The sequence below is a fragment of the Benincasa hispida genome, chromosome 6 (genome assembly GCF_027475165.1).
Source record: "Benincasa hispida cultivar pf3 chromosome 6, pf3_genome.v1.1, whole genome shotgun sequence".
Taxonomy (NCBI): Eukaryota; Viridiplantae; Streptophyta; class Magnoliopsida; order Cucurbitales; family Cucurbitaceae; genus Benincasa; species Benincasa hispida.
The window spans coordinates 55,544,086-55,566,196 of record NC_143483.1 but is presented as its reverse complement, the minus strand read 5'-3'; the positions used below and the strand labels follow the sequence as shown (position 1 = coordinate 55,566,196).

Below are 22,111 nucleotides of genomic sequence, written 5' to 3'. Positions count from 1 at the left end.
ATATGAATCTCATCCATATAAATGATATTTTGATCATATCCAAATATTTTATTCCTCTCAATATAAATCATATTTATATTTAATTACATGAATCTCATTCATATAATTGGTATTTGAATCATATTCAAATTCCTCTCATATTGTATCAAATACATTATAATTAATTATATCATATTAATCCAAAGACTAAATTCCTGTTGAGCTACAGTGGGGACCTTATGGAACAGTAGATTGAAGCTCCAACGATACTCGAATAATTAATTAAATTATCCAACGTCCGTTAACTGTCGGTCACTCCATTAAAGACCGACAGCTGCACTATTCGCACTACAGATATATTTCTGTGTCCATTGGATATAATCAATCAACAGTGCGATGACCCTTCACAAATTGCTCGTAAGGACATTTAAGCCAAAATACTATTTTGCCCCTATAGTTACATCTAACTCCTTACATACCATTGATTCCTCTAATGAACAATAAGTCATAGTCCCACTATGACCAAGTCCTCTTGGACTAAGAGAAGGTGTGGTCACTATATTCAAGACCCGAAATTAGCCTTTAAAGGAGTAATTTATCTACTTGCCCCTACATCGGGAAAGGAGTGAATTCCGTCCTGTGTAGTTGATAACTGGCAGAAATGCCGGTTATATAAGCCTTTTATTTAGAATCATGAGAGCTAACAAGTAGAAAATGCGGTGATAATACTTAGAATTTGCGAAAAATTAAGTTTTGCGTCGATTAGCACCTAAATCCTCATTGACCCCAATATTATGCATTACTCCATGCTAAAGTGTCTATTTTTGTAGCTATCGCAGAAATCAAACGCATGCGCTGAAGCCAGGCGATCGCAAAGACAATCGCATGCGCTGAAAGTTGGATCGCATGCATCCATCGCATGGAAGTTGCAGTGATTGAATGCGTCCATCGTATGGAAGTTGCGGTGATCGAATGCGCCCATTGCATGAAAGTTGCGGTGATCAACCATAATAGAAGGACGGTTGCAAGATGGGTAGAATGCATTGATAGTTCAGCTGAATCAAGCTCGGACGCATACCTTGGGAGTATCAACAAGATAAGACGGTATGGCATTGCCCATACCGTGACAAAAGCAGTAGTGAGCCATAACGCAATCATGATAGCTGTCGGCACTCTATAAATAGCCTTTTGGAACTTCATTTTAAGACATCCGAACTTCTACCTCAAGGCAGAGGTTTGCAATCACAGATGAGAGCTTGAGCAAGATTTTCAGTGAGAATTCTTCACCTCCCCGAACCAGACCGAGTGACAATCGGAGCTTTCGCCGGAGATAGAGCTCGAGAGAGACATCTCCACCATTCATCCATGGCCCCACCAGCAGCCTTGACGCAGAGTCTTTCATTTCTCTTCTAACCTCTGTATTGTATTACATTTTAGCTTAAGTTATTAAGACATTTTTGTAATCAATACATATCTTGAATCCTTCAACGCCATCCTCTTCATCACCTTTATCTTTATCATCATTTACCTTCATCGTTTATTTATCAAAGACGATCGCATACTTAATCGTGTAGCCTAGAGATAGGATGCATGTAGCAACTCACCGAGAGGTGTGCGTTGTGCGAGTATAGTGAGTTAATCCTCTTTACTTGGTGAAAGGCTGTAGCAACGCTTGTCTATGGGATGTTGCAATGCTTGTCTATAAGTTAAATAGCTGCGTCAAACTGCCTGAGAAGGTAAGAGATGGAACGCACTAAAGCAAAGTATGCATTGTTCCTAGAGATAGGTACAATTTTATGTTCAACGCAACCATGTACTATAGAGATATAGTCATGCGGCTGACCACCGAGAGGTATACGATGCGTTAGTGTGACGAGCTGGGATTACTCGAGCGATTTAAGATAATAAACATTACTATGCATTAATGGTTATTGTGTATCTACCCATTCTCATCGCAAGTCTTCTATCACTCAATCTGTTTAGTTAGGAGTAGGAGTAGTGTGTAAATCCATTAAACTTTCTTCGTTTTATTTTCATTCATCGCCTCAAACGCATTGTTTCACGAGCATTATTGAGTGACAAGTCCCTGTGTTCGACCTCAGATTACCCGAGAAACTTGCGTTTGCGTTATACGTGGCGCGAGCGTAAGAAAACTTGTGATACGAACAAGTGATCATTGCATACTAGGTTAACGCATTTTCATTCCAACGCATGACCTCTGACGTATGGGCGTAAACGCATAGCTTAAGCCATGTCTAACGCATGATTGCATGTACAACCCCATCCGTCCCTAATTTTTCCTTTCAACAATAGCTGAGTTTCCAGCTCCACAATCAGACGAATCCCTAAAATTGTAGGCTTGTTGAGTTGGCAATCTGGCCACTCTCACCCATAGGACTGCCTTCATGAGCAGAAGTTCACAACTCACTCAGGATTTAGGTCATATCACCTATGGTAATCCTAGTGAAATGTAAATCTCTATTATTAACAGCGTTATATAAAGAGACTAGTCATTTCGTGATCTGGTCTTATACAAACTGTTTGTATAGGATACCTCCACTTGCATGTTTCCACATGAATGATTAGGATCAGATCATTTGTAGCACTTTACAACACTTGTAACACCTACAAAGCGGGTCGTACTCGTAGTGTCACAAAGATAAGGTACCCAGCCTTATCCATCTACTACAGACCATTTAGGTTATTATTTAAACAAGATCCACTTGTATGACTCTACATACTTTTGTAAATTACATGACATAACCTCAGATCTTAGTTTATTGGATTGAGTATATGCTTATAAAACAACATTTATTTTATTAACAACAATATGTTTATACAAAGTTTACAAACTATGAGATTACAAAGAGATTTAGGATACCATTCCCAATGATCTATCATTTGTCCTAAGGCTTAAAGAGATTAATGTACAATACAAATAAAGTACAAAATATAATAAACTAGGGCATACACTATACCCCAGTAACATCTTCCACTTGCCTTAGACAATGTGTCGCATATCTTATAGACCCAAACTTTCTAGATAACCCTCAAACGCTTTAGCTATGAGAGCCTTTGTAAACGGATCAACAACGTTGTGTTCCAATGCGATCTTCGTGACAATCACATCACCACGATGCACAATCTCTCGAATCAAATGATATTTTCGTTCTATGTGCTTGCCTTTTCTATGACTTCTTTAGAATTTGCCACAACACCACTGTTATCACAATAAAGTGTGATGGGCAAAGACATATTTGGAACAACTTCCAAATCAGTAAAGAACTTCTTAAGCCAAATAGCCCCTTTAGTAGGTTCAAAAGCAGCTACGTATTCGGCCATATTGAAGTCTGTTGCCATACTATCGCTCCTCTATTTAGAGTGAACACTGATCCTGATATGGATTTCTGTGAATCCCGATTAGTCTGAAAGTCAGAGTCTGTGTATCCTGTAAGGATCAAATCCTTATCTCTATACATGAGCATATAGTCCCTCGTTCTCCGAAGATACTTAGGATCGTTTTGACCACCGTCCAGTGATCTAATCCTGGATTGGACTGATATCGACTGACAATCCCTACTACATAGCAAATGTTAGGTCTAATATATAAAATTACATACATAAGGCTATCAATTTCCGATGCATAGGGAATCCGTCTCATTTTCTCAACCTCTTGAGAAGTTTTAGGACACTGTTACTTGGACAATACAATTCTATGCCTGAAAGGTAATATACCCTTCTTGGAATTATGCATCGAATATCTGATAAGAATCTTGTCAATATACGATGCCTGAGAGAAGGCCAACCTTTTGTTCTTACGATCCCTTATAATTTGGATCCCTAGAACAAACTGCATCGGGCGGCTAGCCATTTTTTAACATCAGTCAGAAAACCTACATCATTCCCAATGAGTAGGATATCATCCACATACAACATGAGGAAAGCTATTGAGCTGTTGATGATTTTCTTGTAAACACAAGGCTCATCAACATTCTGATCAAATCCATAAGATTTGATCGCAGTATCAAATCTTATATTCCAAGATCGATATGCTTGTTTCAGTCCATAAATGAACCGATTAAGCTTGTAAATCTTTTGCTCTTGATCTTGTTCAATGAATCATTCTGGTTGAATCATGTAGATGGTCTCTTCGAGATTACCATTCAAAAAGACAGTCTTAATGTCCATTTGCCATATCTCATAGTCATAATATGTGGCTATGGACAAAAGAATCCTGATAGACTTTAATATGACAATAGGAGAGAGTTTCTTCATAGTCCATTCTCTCAACCTGGGTATAACCCTTTGCCATAAGTCTAGCTTTAAAGGTTTATACCTTTCCATCTACACCTCTTTCTCTTGTAGATCCATTTACAACATATAGGTTTTACCCCATCAGGTTTATCTACAAGCTCCTAGATAGAATTGAAGTACATGGACTCCATTTCTTGATTCATGGCTTTAATCCATTCATCCTTGTCAACATCTTCTATTGCTTGCTTATAAGACAATTGATCATCAACACTATCATCAAATATGATGTTTTGGGCTTTTGTTAAACCCATGTAGCATACAGGTGGGTTCATAACCCTCCCACTACATATAGGCAATCTTAATTCTTGAGATGGATGACTAGATGAACTGACATCAACAACCCTTGTTGATCTATCAGCATGTTCAACAACTCTTGTTGAAGTGTCAGCGGTCTCATTAGAAATATCATTTAAAACAAGTTTAATTTAAAATAAGGTTACTTCATGGCTTATGATCCCTCATGTGGTCTTCTTCCAAGAAGGTAACGTTTGTCGATACAAACACTTTATTCTCACTTGGATCATAGAAGTATCTACCTCTCATTTCCTTGGGGTAACCTACAAATAGGCACACTTTTGAACGAGGTTCAAACCTTTTGGGGTCGGCCATAAGCACATAGTTTGGACATCCCCAAATCCTGAAGTGGCGTAAACTACCTTTACGACCTCTCCATAACTCAAAAGGTGTTTCAAAAACACTCTTTGAAGGAACGTTGTTCAAAATATAAACTGCAGTCTCTACTTCATATCCACAAAATGAGTCTGGAAGATTAGCATAACTCATCATAAACCGAACCATATCCACTAGGGTTCTCTTTCTCATTTCTGATACACCATTCTGTTGAGGTGTACCTGGGGTTAAGACTTGGGACATGATTCCATGTTCTATCATATAGTTTTGGGATCTTAAGTCCATATACTCTCCACCACGATCATATCATAATGTTTTTATCTTCTTACCTAACAAGTTTTCAACTTCAGTCTTGTACTCTTTAACTTTTCAAGAGCTTTAGGCTTATGTTGCATTAGGTATAGATACCCAAATATGGAATAATCATCTATGAAAGAGATGAAATATTCATAGCCACCTCATGATCTTACATTCGTCAAACCACAGAGGTCTGAATGTATAAACTCCAAGGTTTCCTTTAAACTCCAAGGTTTCTTTGACTCTATAACCTTTTCGAGTAAAAGGTCGTTTGGTCATTTTACCCTCAAGGCATGACTCACATACTGGTAAAGAGTTTTCTTCTAAACCATTTAGAAGTCCACTTTTCACCAACTTTTCAATCCTATTGAGATTGATGTGACCAAACTTAGATGCCAAAGATGGTCATTTTCTTTAGGAGAAATTCTTGGTCTTTTTATAATTGTTGTTATTTTAAACATTTCAGTATTGGGCACAGCTTTTATGACTAATGGTCTTAGTATATACAAGTTATTTTCCATTGAACCAAACCTTCCATTCCAAATAAACACTTTATTCTCAACAAAGGAAATTGAATAATTTTGTTCAATCAGACAAGAAATAGAAATTAGGTTTCTCTTGATATGAGGAACTACATATATGTTATCTAATAATATATATCGTTTCTTGTCCAAAAATAACTTAAGCCTGCCTACAACAACAACTGAAATGGCCTCACCAGTACTGACTCTAAAAGTCATCTCTCCAGCTTCCAACTGTTTTCAAGAACTAAATCCTTGATGGGAAGAACACACGTGGTTGTAGCCCCTGAATCCATTATATAGGTAGAATCATCATTCTCTACTAAACACGTCTCCAAGACAAACAAATCATATTTATCATCTTTGGAGTTTTTTCTTTTTTTGGAGATAGTGGGATCAGCTCCATAACCCAAATCATAAACTCCAAGTTTCATCTCAGAGGACAATCCTCGTCGATGAACTTCATCAGAGCTGGCAACAATTGCTTTCTCTATTACTCCCTTGACATTCAATATAGACTAGAGACTATCTTAGGAACTGACACTATTGGTTTCATTGTCATCAATCATGTTTTGCTTGAATAGTGAGAACTTTCATTCAAAAAATTCTCACATTGATTCCATGATCTCAAACCTTTTGGCCAATGCATCAGGTATGCTTGCCAAAATGTGAACTCAGGCCCTCGAATTAACCTTCATCCACACCTTATATGCATTACGAACATTTCGTGATGCATCAAGGGTTGAGACTTGAGGAAAAGTCTCATTCATGACAACTTCGAGGTCGTTTACCACGAAAAATATTTTAATGGATTCTTACCACGTCATGTAATTAAAACCAGTCAAACTTGAAAAGGCAACTAACGGAAAATCACTATTTGACATTTTGTTGAAAAAATCAAACATATTGATCTACATTAGATTTTAGCATAACTCTTTAAAAAAATCCAATCAGTTTTAGCGAAATCTAAATGAACCCCATTTAACATCTAATTTTGCAATGATGCTTTAGTGATTTAGGATAAAAAGCCACCGAAGGGTAGTCGATTTCTCCCTCCACTGAATTAAGATACGCTCAACTAATCATTACACCAGAATAACTCTTATTCCTATAATGATCCGTCATCATTTATTTGGTCAAGAAATCATTAACTTGCTTAATAATTTCCCATAAGTGTGACCCTTCATTTTAGATCCTAGAGTTCCGCCCTAATGAGCCAACCGAAGGGAAAACCGGTTAGGAAAAAAACTAAAGCAACCTTATCCATCACTGGAGTTTACCTTGATATTGACCAACTGCACAAACCATCCGAAGAGGGAGGCTCCTAGGACGCCTCGAGGTCGTGCAAGAAGGTCTCACATGCAAAGAGACCGTAGGACATGATGACACACATCCTTCTCTTACTTACTATAAATACTCTCTCCATTCACCTTGATATTGACCCATGCAAACACCATCTGAAGAGGGACACTCCCAGGGCGCCTCAAGGCCAAGCGTGAGTCTCACGGTGTGAATATTAAAGGAGAAACGTGAGTGAAAAAAATGACATATCATATGTATCTTTTCCTCCTACTGAGTATTTTAACAACTTAGGGTTTAATTTACTTAGAAAAAATACGGCTAATTATTTTTACTAAGTGATTGTTTAAGTTTGCCAAAAAGCAACATTTACTTTGGAAAGTTAAACAATTTTGATTAACATTCATTAAACACTTGAACAAATATTAATCAACAATTGCATGCTTGTAGCAAATCTATCTAATTCACCTTTCCAGGTAGGTTCTCAGGTAAGGGGGTTCTGTTTCCGTCGGCTTAAATACCCCAGCCTAGCCATAACCCGCCTTAGACAAAAGATCCCTTATAGATATATTTGATACAAATTTAATCTTTAATTGAAATCAATTTAATCCTATTCAATCGATTTAAAAAAGTAATCTAATTTCTAATCTCATTAGAAATTTGTGAACTTAGGTCTATCTCAATCATATTTTAAAACTATTTTAAAAAATAATTTTACCTAAGTTTGCGTCCAACTCTTGGTTATTGATTTTAATTTCTAATTTCATTTATTTATAACTCTTATAAAGTAAATGAAACAAATTAAAACCGACATTGTAAGCATTGTCATACTTTATAAAATTATAACATTTATATGATTACCTAAAGTAATGTCATGCATTATGCATTGTTCATTCATTACTAATATATAACATTTATATAACTAAGTATTGAACCATGTCATAGCATACATTCCATACAACCATTAAACCTTATATTATAACATTTATAATATAAATGATGCATGGATATGATATAATGCATGTATACATATACTATAATTCTCATATTATATGATGCTTGAGCATGCTTTATGTAATTTAAATCATGCATACTAGTATTTTATAATACTTATAATATAAAATGATGCATGAAAATAAATGCATAACCTATGGTGGGTATTAAAGCTATATGAAATACATTATGACATATAATATAAACATACATCACATGTATATTAATATTAAAGCCGATGGACCGGGATAGACCATCTCTAAAATGGAAATTAAAAGGCTAACTATTACAAATTGAGTCCATCGATTCAGAACAAGTGAACCAGGTCTTGAATGTTGCCTTGAACCGTTTCACAAAGAACCCTTGCAGCTAATCATGTAGTAAACGCCTAATCATTGAGCAACGAGGCATCAAGTATATACGATCGTTTATATGCAATCGTGTAGCTTAAGACTATGCGATGAGCATGAAAGTCTATGCGATCGTGTAGTAAACATCCATGCATCTGAAGGAACTCTTATTCAAGAGTACCTACGAGCGGAAGTGGATCTTTCCAATTCATTGTGACAGAATTTCTACATATACATTCAAACATACTAATATGCATTCATAATGCTAAATTATTGATATGCTCAAAAGAACAATAAATAAGAGATCGAGAGATCATACCAGTTGAAGACTTATTCTTCACAGCAAATCTCGCATTTGCTGAGATGGTAAACTATTGCTCAGCAAAACCCAATCGTCTACCTCGAACAGTCTCCACACGAACAGAAGAAAATGAGGATGATATCACCACTCAGAGCCCTCAGTATTCTTGGAGTGAGAATACAAAAGGTGGGCTTTGTTCGGATTTGGTAGAGGGAAGAAGGAAGGGAGATCGTATACAACGATCAAGCAAGTGGGAGATAGGCTCGTCTATTGTATAGACAAAATGCTTGATCGTTTAGGTGAAGTATATGATCGTGTATGAAAAGGCAAGCGATCTTCTAAATGATCATGTAGGAAAACTAAGCAATCGTCTATACGATCGTTTAGTAAATATCGGGTGCTAAACGATCACTTAGGAAAAGATAAATGATCGTTTAGTAAATAGCGTGCGCGGGTGTAATCGTTAAGCGATTGCTCAACACTATCGTATAGATAAGCGATCGTTCAAGCACAATCGTATAGGCACAGGTTTTTCTAAGCGATGACACTCTTCAACACAATGTCCATGCATGCCATGCTTAACACACCGTGAGCTATTTAAGCATCTCAAAGTGATTTTTCAACTTACTCATCTGTTATGAAAACAAAAGAAATGTCGTCCTATTACCCCTTCAATCATCCAATTAATAGACAATGAATATCATCACATCATATTTATAACTTATGAATTAATATCATATATTAATCATAGTATTTTTCCTCTACTAGATATAAATCATATTTATATCTAATTTCCTCTAAATTAATGTATCTCATACATAAAGTTAATTATATCATATATAATTAACTAGTTCAATTATATCATATATAATCGAACTCCCTCTTGTCAATTTGAACATTTCAAACTGACTCTCAACTTGTATCCAAGCTATCAAGAGGACCTTATGGACCTATGGCTCGAAGCTCCAATAGTTCGTGAATAGTTGACTAAATTCTTTAGCCACGATATCCACCATCCGTTAACTGTCAGGCATTCCACTAAAGACCAACAGTTGAACTCTTCTTACCATAGATATATTTTTATGTCCATTGGATATAACTAATTATCAGTACAATGACCCTTCACAAATGCTCGTAAGCAGTCCAATTTATCGTTTTGCCCTCGTAATTACATCTTACTCCTTAAGTACCACTAATCCTATTGGACTTTATGTCCTAAAACTCATAGTTTGTAATATCATATTCTTGTTCAATAAAGTTGTTATTGAAAATCTTTAGTAAATTTAAGTTCTATAATCTTGAATCCAATAAACTAAGGTCCTGAGGCTATTTAATGTAGTTTGAACTTTATGTTATGACATAAAGTTGGATCAAGTTCAAATATATAGTCAAAATGGTTTATAGTATATGAATAAGGTTGGGCGCCTTATTCTGGGGACACTATGGATGCGGCCCATTTTGTAGTTAGTACAAATGATGTGATCCTAAATCGTTCATGTGGAGACATGAAAGTGGAGGCATCCTATGTAAAGAGTTTACATAAGACTGAACCATGAAATAGTCACTTTTTACGTTCTAAATGTCGTTTTATGTATAAAACTGACTATTTCGTTATTTGATGACCTAGGTAACTTAATGTTAATTCTTAGCTAACTATGAACTCCTGTTCACTCTGAATTATCCTTAGATTTGCATAGGTGAGGGCAACTCATTATCATTGCCCAATAAACCTCCCATTTCAGGGGTAAGATCAGGTGGATAGTTGAGAACATAGGGTGCAAGATGGAATTCACTCCTACCCGTTATAGGGATAGTAGATAGGTTATTCCCTTTAGTACTGAATCCAAGTCTTGAACAAGGGGCCCCACCCTCTCATTGGCCCGAGAGGGGTTCGGTTTAAAGGTTGGACCTTAAACCAATTGTTCATTAGAGGATCAGTGGAACTTAAGGAACAAGATGTAGTCTCAAGGATAAAACGGTTTTTATGACCTAGCCGAGATTACGAACAACCTATGAAGGATTAGCTTACTAATCATGGTTATATCATATGGACAGAAATATATCTATAATGAGGGGAGTGCGACTACGGGACTATAGTGGAATGACCCGTTAGTTAATAAATGTTGATTAGTTCCGTCTAAAGAGTTTAGCCAGCTAATCTCGGATCGTTGGAGCCTATGATCTATAGGTCCATTAGGTTCCCCTACTAGCTCATATGAATAAACTTAGAACAGTATGATAGAATGATTCGAATTGTTCGAATTAGGTGAAGAGAGAGAAACTGACAAGTATATGTGATATAGTAGTCGGTTTTCGGTTTAGAGATACAGCTTTAATATTTAAATGTGATTTAAATATCAAAAATATGAATACGTTCATATTCGGAAGCTTGGAAATAATGGAAATGGTCAAAGATGTAAAAAGTCAAAGAGTTGACTTTTGACTTTGAAAAGTCAAACTTTGACCGACCTTATATTCAAATGTGATTTTAATTTCGAGAAAATGAATATGGATTCATGTTCGGGAGGTCAAAATTAGTCAACACGGAAAAAATCATAAAAAGTCAAAATGTTGACTTTTCGGTCAAAGTTTGATTTTGACCAAATGACTATTTTGCCACTAATAAAATAGTGGGCTAGATGTTGGCTTATAGTGGAGACATTAAGCCCACTTAGATAATGGATTTTAAGTGTTGGGATTTTATGAAGTTATTTCATGCAATTTTGCATGGCCCTTTTCTATAAATATGGGCTTGTGATTTTGGATTAAAAACTTTTGGACTTTTTGCCAAAATAATTTTCTAAAATTGGGCTAAAAAAAACTCAAACTCAACCCACAATCCCTTCTTCTATTTCCATCTCTTTCTTTCTCTCTCTCGGGTTCTTCATCCATCAGGTCCCACAACCCGGTTCTGAGTCTAGAGGATAGTAGGTCAGCTCTAGTGGTTGTCCGGTTCGTGTTCGAGCAGAGATAGATGAGTTTCGGGAGCTTCAAAGGTAATATTTCAAAATAACCCTAATTAGTTTATTTAGGGTTGCATGTTTTATTTGTGCAATTAGAGTAAAATCGATTCTCTTTTCCGCTGCGCATGCCTATTTTTCCATCAAATCCTTCTAATGAACAATGCAACATAGTCCTACTATGTGTGAACACCTCTTGGGCCATGAGAAGGTGTGTGGCGCCACATCGTTCAAGCCTCAGAATCAGTCCTTAAGAGAGCAATCTATCTACTTACCCCTGCTTTCGGGGAAGGAGTGAACTTCATCTTGTGAAGTTGAGTTCCTAACTCCCAAATCAGACGAATCCCGGTTTGAGTAAGCACTCTGGCCACTCGCGTCCATGCAAATCAAAGAATCGCCCTCTGAGGATTGAGGTCATGTTACCTATGGTCATCCTAGTGAAGTGAAGTCTCAGTCATGAACGGAGTTATATGATGAGACGTTAACACTTCGAGGTCAGTTCTTATACAAACTCTTTGTATAGGACGCCCCCGCTCGCATGTCCCCTATAAGAATGATCAGGATTAGACCATCTGTGACAAGTCACAACACTTGTAATAATTTCACAAAGCGAGCCATGTCCGTAGTGTTACCAGGATAAGGTTTCCCTCCTATATCCATATACTACAGACCATTTTGGATATCACTTAAGACATGATCCACTTGTATGTCACTACATACATGCTTAAGTTACACAAAAACAACTAGGGATATTGATTTTATTGGTTTGTGGTAAAATAAAAAACATCTAAATGTGCAAAATCAAGGAAGTGAAGTAAATATCATATATATTATACATCACAAGCGTTCTTATAAAGTTGTTTATAAACTACAGGATACGAGACTTTAGGGCACAAATCCCAAAAGCGTCTAGTATCATATACTGCACGGTCGTGTAGCTAATGACTATGCGATGAACATGATAGTCTACACGATCGTTTAGCACGCAAGGATGCGTCGAGTATCATATATCGCACGATCGTTTACCAAGTCAGCGCCTATGCGATCATGCAGCCAATGCAACATGATCGTGTAGAAAACTCTACACAATCGCATAGCATTAGCTATGCGATCGTTTAGCAAATGCTATGCGATTGTGTAGTAAACTCTACACGATCGCATAACAAAAGCTAAACGAACGTTTAGCTCTAGCTACACGATGCGAAAACCTTTGTTTCGTCTTCTCCATCAAAACACAATGCAACCCTTCTTCTTTGAAGTCTCACGAGCAACTCAAAAACTTAAACAAATACAGATTCGACTGCAAATTATTGCCCAAAAACGTAGGGGCCCTTACAAATCAACTTTGTAAAATTTAAAGAAAACCTTTAAACTGAGATTTCTATCCTGTAACATCCATCAACAATACATCTACAAACATTTATCACATAAACACAATGCAGATTATAAAACCCACCAGTACTGTAAACGAATTCAATACAAGAATGGAATTTGGAATCAAAAACCAACAACCTGGCTCTGATACCAATTGAAGGAATCTCGACATGAGGAGATCCTTAAGCAGAAGCGGATCGTCCAAATTCCATTAATTATCAAATACAATATTTACAGTAAACATACACAAGATATGCATTTAACATTAAATTACAACATGCTTTTACTAAGAAAATATGTTTCAATAAACCCCACCTTTGACAAACCTTTCTCAAGTAACCCCTCGTACGAGCCACGAATAGAACTCCTTCCTCGCGGATATCCTTTTTCATGCACGGACACTACCAAGCAAGAACCCTATGTATTCTCTTTTGGGATTAAAGGATTCAAGCAGAAGTTGTGGGTTTTACTTGAATCCTTGGAAGAGGGAAGGAGAAGGGGAGGATGAGAAGAAAGTTTTCTTCAGAGAACCTTTCTCTTTCAGATAAAACTTCTCTGAATATGAATTCTTGGAAGAAGATGATCTCTCAACTTCTTTTATCCCAAGTTAGTTATTGAGATAATAATGGGAGGGAGTTATAACTCCTTCCCTTTTATTAATTTCAAATAAATTAATAAAATAGAATATGTAATAACTACTTTATTATATATACACTATATGTTATATCAAATATTACATATAGCCTAAAGTTTTATATTGCATCAAATACAATATAAACTATTGATTTTGTTCTCTCTTAACTATACATGGCATTTAATATAAATCACATTTAGATTAAATCCATTTATATGAATCTCATCCATATAAATGATATTTTGATCATATCCAAATATTTTATTCCTCTAAATATAAATCATATTTATATTTAGTTATATGAATCTCATTCATATAATTGGTATTTGAATCATATTCAAATTCCTCTCGTAATGTATCAAATACATTATAATTAATTATATCATATATAATTAATTACCTCAATTAATTTAAACACTTCAAATTAATCCAAAGATTGAATCCCTGTTGAGCTACAGTGGGGACCTTATGGAACAGTAGATTGAAGCTCCAACGGTACTCGGATAATTAATTAAACTCTTTTATTAAATTATCCAACATCCGTTAACTGTCGGTCACTCCATTAAAGACCGACAGTTGCACTCTTCGCACTACATATATATTGTTGTGTCCATTGGATATAACTAATCAACAGTATTATTTTATTTGGTATTTACTCATATCCAATAAACAAAGCTTCATGGTTATTGTATGAAAACTTAAGCATGTATATGAGATATACAAGTGGATCATGCATTAAGTGATAACCTAAATAGGTCTGTAGTATAAGGATTAAGGAGGGATTCCTGATGCTGGTGACATTACAAATACGACCCACTTTGTAGAGGTTTGCAAGTATTATGAACTACTACAAATGGTAGATCCTAACCATTTATGTGGAGACATGCGAGCGGAGGTGTCCCATACAAAGAGTTTGTATAAGACCAGACCACGAGATGATTCGTCTCTGTATATAACGTCGTTGATACTGGAGACTTACATCTCATCTAAACGACCATAGGTGACATGATCTCAATCTTGAGTGTTTTGGGAACTCCTACCTTTAAGGGCGGTCCTTTGATTAGTATGGGTGAGAGTGGCCAGATTGCTAACTCAACATGCCTACCTTTTTGGGGACTTGTCTGATTTGGGAATCGGGAACTCAATCCACAAGATGGAATTCACTTCTTTTCCAAAGCAGGGATAAGTAGAGAGATTGATTCCGAGGCTTGAACATAGTGGCCACAGCTTCTCTTTGGAAGAGAGGACTCGGTCATAGTAGGACTATGACTTATGTTCATTAGAGGGATTAGTGGTACCTAAAGAGTTAGATGTAACTAGAGGGACATGACGGTTATTGGCCCAGCTATACTTACGAGCGATCTGTGAAGGGTTATCGTATTGTTGATTAGTTGATATGGACACATAATATATCTATAGTAAGGAGAGTTCAACTGTCGGTCTTTAGTAGAGTGTCTGGCAGTTAACGAATGGTGGATCCTGTGACTAAAGAGTTTAGTCAATTATTCACGTACTGTTGGAGCTTCGAGCTACAGGTCCATAAGGTCCCCTTAGTAGGATTCAAGTTGAGAATCAGTTCTTGATGTTGGTTTGAAATGTTCAAATTGAAAAGATGTAATTCGATTATATATGATATGATCAGGGTAGTGTATGAGATGCATCAAGTGGAGGATTAATGTAAATAAGATTTACATTAAGGACTATAAAATAGAAAAGGAGTTATGGTTTATATGCTTCATGAGATGAAATATTAAAACTATAGGTTATAAATATACTATGGTAAGTTGGTTATCATATATATTTATAATAATATTAATTATTAGATAATTATCTTTTTTTCTCTAATAACCAATGGAGTGGGAGGTTGTTAATAGTTTCATGGTAATCGTGAGATAAAAAGAAAAAATGTTTTCCTAAATTTAGTAGTATTGAGATTTTCCATTCTCGAAAATTACTCACGGTGGCTGTCAAGTGAATAGGATTCACTAAATGACAGCTGAAGAGAGACTAGACGATCATGGAATGTTTCTATACGATAGTCACTCAGTTGGCCGATTAACTAAACGATCGTGCAACTTTTGCTAAACAATCGCATAACATTTGTTAAACGATTGGGCATTGTTTATACGATAGACTTTGACATCTCCTACTTCCTCAACCATTTACACGATTACTCTTCCTCCGATCTCGTCCTCTAACCATGTCCACATAGAGCCCACACTTCTAGATTCTCACACCGAGAATACGAAGGTAGCCATTATGGTGGTGTCGTACTCAACTCGACATAGTCAAGGTTTTTGGAAGCCGTTCATGGTTTCGTGTGGAGTTCGCTATGTTCTGATCTTGGAGATCGCAGTGTTCAAGTTCTTTGTTGGTCATGTTGTGTTGCGGTCGAAGTGTTCGAGCGTTCGTGGTTTTCGTCTTGCTGTGAACGAACGTTCATGATCAAGGGTATTGAAGATGAGTCTTTAAAGGTATGTTAATTCTATCCCTTGATCTTTAAGAAAACATGTTGTAATTTCGTTTGTGCATAGTCTGTATGTTTCTGTTTCTTGATTGTAATTGTTAATGTTCATATACGAATTGAATTTGAAACGATCATTCTACTGCTCATGGAAATCCTCATGTCCAATTTCCTTCAGTCTTAAGTAGCTTCTGACCAACATTCCCGCCAGGTCCCCGCCCTTTGTCGCTTGCACCTATGTTTCTTACCTTTGTTTATGCTTTGAACATTGTTTTCAACAATGATGTTTTGGGATTTATGTCAAACACAATCCTAAATGTAATAGAGTTTCTAAGCTTGTCCTTGACGGATTCTCTTTGTCTAGTCACATCGTCCAAAGGTTGCAATTTCTTTAAATACTCATTTGCCATACAATTTTTTTAAATACTCACTTGCCAACAACAACTTCACTGACATAATCAACTCTACTCTCACCTTGGAGGAAGTCCATCATTGTGGACATCCATAAGCTTCTAACGACCATTGTTGCTTGGTCGTAGGTTTTCCTCGCAAGGATCGCGAGAAGTGTTAAGGGCTATATGAGGTGGTTTTTAATTATTGCGCTTCTAGAATGTTTAGATACAGTGCATTTGTGGTATCTGAGTTTGTTTTTGAAGTATTGTATCTTTAAATTCTCGTTTACACTTAGTTTAGTTGTTTTTAGGGTAGTTTGGTCATTTACTAACTATATTTTCTATTATTTAAATTCATTTTGCTATTTTATAATTTTGGAACTTTTTTTTGTCATTTTTCTAAATGAAATTTTAAAAATTGCTATTTCTCTCGTAAATCCAACTTTTAAGTTATTCCAAAAAACACATTTAATTCCATCCGATCTGTGTACACCTCTACTAGCGCATATGAAATATTAGCATTATATAAATGCAAAGTCAACTTTTAACCCATAGTTTCCCATGGAAATTTGAGGGGGAAAAAAAAGAAAAATAGAAAGAGCCATTAAAGAAAACTAAAGGAAAAAACGAACCACAAAAAGAAATCTGATACTACGCGGCGGCACGTCTTCTACAAAACCTGTAAAACCTGTAACATTTCTCTCAACCTCTCACGACGGCGGACGCGGACCGGAGCAATTTCGCCACCAATGCTGTCACCGTCTCCTCTCCGCCGTCTCTCTCCTGCTGTACCTTCTCTACCTTCTTTCTCTCGCCATCTTCTCTATAATCATAAACCCTTTCCGGTTCTCCCCTGTTTTCACTCTTTTCCCAAACCCCTTCTTCGAGTTCGAGCCATTGATGCCGCTCAGCCTTACGATTATGAATCAAGAGTCGCCTCCCGTTTTCACAACTCCCAGAAGTTGAAAATCGCTATCATTGGGTTTGGTAACTTCGGTCAATTTCTCGCCAAGACTATTGTCCGTCAAGGTCACACCGTCTTGGCTCATTCCCGATCGAACCACTCCGATGCGGCTCGTAAGCTCGGGGTTTCGTTTTTTTCCGACCCGGATGACCTTGCTGAAGAACACCCAGAAGTGATTTTGCTCTGTACGTCGATAATTTCGACTGAGTGTGTTCTTAGATCGTTGCCATTGCAGAGATTGAAGAGGAATACATTGATAGTGGATGTGCTTTCAGTGAAGGAGTTCCCGAAAAGCTTAATGTTGGAGTTACTGCCTGGGGATTTTGATATAATTTGTTCTCACCCAATGTTTGGACCTGAAAGCGGTGCGAATGGATGGAATGAACTTTCTTTTGTTTACGAGAGGGTTAGAATCGGGTCGGAGGAATCTAGGGTTTCGCGTTGTGAGAAATTTTTGAGTATTTTTGAGAGAGAGGGTTGCAGAATGGTGGAGATGAGCTGTGCGGACCATGATAGATATGCGGCTGAATCGCAATTCATTACACATACTGTTGGGAGAGTTTTGGCTATGTTAATGTTGGAGTCTACACCGATTAATACTAAAGGGTATGAGACTTTGTTGAATTTAGTGAAGAATACTGCTGCAGATAGCTTTGATTTGTATTATGGTTTGTTTATGTATAATAAAAATGCATTAGAGATGCTGGAGAGGTTGGATTTGGCTTTTGAAGCATTGAAGCAGCAGCTCTTTGGGCGGTTGCATGATGTTGTGAGGAAGCAATTGTTTGGAAGTGCAGAGAAATTGCGTACTTGGCCTGAAATTCCTCCTCAAGATGGGGCTTCTCTTGCACTGACAACCTATTCAGAGGCTACCAGGCAAGGTCCCCGAGCCTTTCATTTCAATGATGTTTAGAGTGTGCTTTTGTTCTTTGGTTCAACTTCAACCAAAACTTGTGATGTGTTTGGTGTTGTATGTTTCTGCATAGTTTAGTGTGTAGTTTTGACATTAAGCTTTGGGGCCTGCGTTTGGGTTATATTCTAATGGTGTGTAAACTTTTGAGCTCACACTTCTAGGAAAAGGGCGAATTTCTGTGACACGCTAGTTTCTTTGCTATTTTGGGAGGACTGGGAGTTTGGCTAGAGAGAAACAATAGGATTTTTAGAGAAATCGACAGCAGGTAGGTTTGGGAGGTACGAGGTTTAATGCATCTAGTGGGCTTAAGTTGTAATTATGATATCTGCTTGATTTTGTTGGATTGGAATCTCTTGTAGTTTTTGGGTTTCCTTTTGTGGAGCTTGTTTTTTTGTCTGCTCTTGTATATTCTTTCAACAATTATGAAGAAAAGGATCAATCGAGAGTCGGTGGGAGAGTTACAAATTTATTTTCTATAAAGATGTTCATATTAGTTAAACAGTTCGATGATCCTGATTGTTTCTATCCTCATTAAGTTCCTGAATTGTTTGTGATATTTGTTTCCTGATTGGTTGGATTGTGATTTGTTCATAAGGAGATGTAAATAGAGAACAACTTGTGCTGTTCTTTGTAAGTCATGCTTCAGAAGAATAAAAGCCCCGATATATTTCTTTCAGGTTTCAGGAATTTTCTCCAACTTCCGACTCCAAACCTGCAAAACCTGAGGAAAACTCAAAGCTCAAAATTGCTATTATCGGATTTGGTAACTTCGGTCAATTTCTTGCCAAAACAATGGTAAAACAGGGTCACACTGTTTTAGCCTGCTCGAGGTCCGACTACTCAAATGTGGCTAAGGAGTTGGGCATTTCTTACTTTTCTGATGCAGATGATATATGTGAAGAACATCCAGACGTAGTTCTTCTCTGCACCTCCATTCTTTCAACAGAGAAAGTTCTCAGATCGTTACCTTTTCAGAGATTGAAGAGAAATACTTTGTTTGTTGATGTACTTTCAGTAAAAGAATTTCCAAGAAATTTGTTTCTTCAAATTTTACCCCCAGAGTTTGACATCCTCTGCACCCATCCCATGTTTGGGCCAGAGAGTGGTAAGAATGGATGGAACGATCTTTCCTTTGTTTATGATAAGGTCCGAGTAGGAAATGAGGAATCAAGAGCATGCCGTTGCAATTGCTTTCTCGATATCTTTTCAAGTGAAGGGTGTCGAATGGTGGAAATGTCATGCTATGATCACGACCGGCATGCTGCAGGGTCACAGTTCATTACTCATACAATGGGGAGGATTTTAGAAAAGTTGAGTTTGAGCTCTACACCAGCTAATACCCAAGGTTATAAAACCTTGTTGGACTTGGTGGCAAATACTGCTGGAGATAGCTTTGATCTTTACTATGGTCTGTTTATGTACAACGCAAATGCCATGGAGCAACTTGAGAGGTTGGACCTGGCTTTTGAAGCATTGAAGAAGCAGCTCTTTGGGCGTTTGCACGGTGTTCTCCGGAAGCAACTTTTCGAGAATACGCAAGGCAACATAGATGCACAAGAAGATCCCGTGATGAAGCCAAATCAAAACGGCACTGCTCTTTTACCCTTACCTGATTCTCGTTGATCTTCATTAGGAGTCATCTTTCACTTTCACTTTCACTTCTTACTTGTAAGTAGTAGCACTTATATTTTCCTTGTTCTTTATTATTATTTTTTCACCATATTTACTTGGTTATTTATCATAACTGCATTTGTTATCTGTGCCCTAAGAAGCTCAGGCACAGACACAATATGTTGATTTTTAAGATGTTCATGTATTGATATTGTTATTTCTTCGTTACAGAAAAAACAACATAAATTTAGCATAAAAAGTTTATACTTCAAAAAAGTATACAAAGTTAACTGAAATTTGAATAGTTGAAAGCTATAGACGGATTTAGTTAGGGATGACCAATGTATAAGGATTAGAGTCTAAAAGATAATCTCTATTTTATTTCCTAGGTTAAATTCTTTCCACGTCTTGTCCAAAATTAGATTTTTTTTCTTTTTTTTATTTAATATTGCCGACACGTTTCTTAGCATATCAAACACGGAGATGTGTAGGCACGTGTCAGTGTTTCCTTGTGTGTGCTTCCTCTCATTGGTCACTATGCCAATGTGTCTGCAAAAAGTTTTTATTCTTTTTCTGTTTTGTTATGAATCCAAGTTCTATTTTTCACTTTCCATGTCATTTCTAATATTTGAGTTTGTGGCTACACATCTTCTATCTTGATAAAAACATCTTCCTTTGTTCAATAATCTTCCTTCTCTTGCATGATAAAAAGCCACCATTTTCTCCATTTTCACTTTAACTTTCTGTTGTTGAATGCAATGTCATATTAAGAATGCCTTCTGCTTAGTTTTGTCTGATATTAACTTCATTTCATGCACTCGTTTCTTTTTCTGCTTAGTTTTGTTTGAGTTTTCTGTAAGTTCTTAGAAGCATCTTTCAACCACTATATATATATTTTTGCTCGTTTTAGGTATGCTGGTCGTGTACGCTTGTGCAAACGAATGTTGTCTTCTAAATCAACCATGTCAAAGGTGAGATTGGTGGCAATTGGACCCCCCCTACAACTCCATGGCAGTACTACTACATTCTCATCCTCGTTCCAGTCGATTCTCGAACAAAGATATTGTTTCCAGGATGCACCCAAAATTCGACTACTGATTTGAATTGATATGAAGCTGCTGCTGGGACTATGGTGAGTAAAATTTAGGTGCAATTTGGGGACTTTTAGGAAAACTAGCTTAGGCTTTGATAGGATATGGAACAAGATGAATTAAAAGTATTAGTAGGAGTGGATTCTGGATTTGAATTGGGAGATTTTGGGTTCTTTCTTCCTCCTTATGGTCCTCATTAAAATATAAATTCATTTTGTATCAAGCAATTTATACCATAATTTTTGTTTGTGATAATTTCTTCTTTGGATCACAATCATAAAAGGTTTCTGGCATACATAAAAGGTAAATGTATAAATTAGCATCTTTGTTGGGTTAGATTGAATTTAATAATTTTCTGACATCAGATAAAGAATGTGAAATCTATTTTCAAGTAGTGAATGTTAATGAAAAAAATTAACACCATTATTAATGACTAAACTAAATATAAATAAATCAAGAATTGGCTCAAGTTCATTGTGTTTGCTCAAATTTTAATCTTTTTTTTTTAAAAAAAAATAAAATTTTAAACTTTGTAAACATTAATTTTGTTCCATATAGGTTTAAAGTGTGTATTTTATTCTTAATAGAAGAAAAGCATCTATTTTAGTCCTTAAATGGTACTTTGCCACTTGATACTCATTCCCTTGATATGCATACTAAGTCTTTTGAAATGATTTTTTAAATATTTTAAAAACTTTTCTAAACTTTTTAGATCAAATATATTCTTATACATCAATGCAACTTACATAATCCATTTGTCAAAAGCAAGTGAGAGAATAAACCAAATTGTTATTATTTAAAAGTTAAGCACTAAAATGGAATAAAAAAAGTTCAACACCTTCAAGAGTTTGAGATAATGGATTACAATACCTATTTTCAAATCCAAAACCCGCTTTTTTAAACTTAAAAATTTTGTCCTCTACTTACATCATCACGAGCCAAAGTTACAAAACTATTCTTAGTTTTAGTTTTTTTTTCCCTTTTTCTCTTCTTCCCAATTTTCCTTCCTTCATTTGCATCGATC

At 36.3% G+C, this 22,111-nt stretch overlaps 1 protein-coding gene across 1 annotated transcript; it reads left to right on the top strand.

Annotated features, from left to right (window-relative positions):
* Window positions 1–17,081: 17,081 nt before the first annotated feature.
* Window positions 17,082–21,342, top strand: LOC120080457 (arogenate dehydrogenase). The gene is made up of 3 exons (XM_039035110.2): window positions 17,082–18,348; window positions 19,063–20,053; window positions 20,907–21,342. The coding sequence occupies exons 1-2, from the start codon at window positions 17,258–17,260 to the stop codon at window positions 20,006–20,008; spliced, it is 2,037 nt and encodes a 678-aa protein (XP_038891038.1). The 5' UTR covers window positions 17,082–17,257; the 3' UTR covers window positions 20,009–20,053; window positions 20,907–21,342.
* Window positions 21,343–22,111: the final 769 nt, after the last annotated feature.

Bases quoted from the DNA above. Each gene is read 5' to 3' on its own strand.
- LOC120080457 (XM_039035110.2), top strand. From the start codon at position 17,258: ATGCTGTCACCGTCTCCTCTCCGCCGTCTCTCTCCTGCTGTACCTTCT. The intron at 18,349-19,062 runs GCAAGGTCCCCG...TATTTCTTTCAG, and splicing joins ACCTATTCAGAGGCTACCAG to GTTTCAGGAATTTTCTCCAA.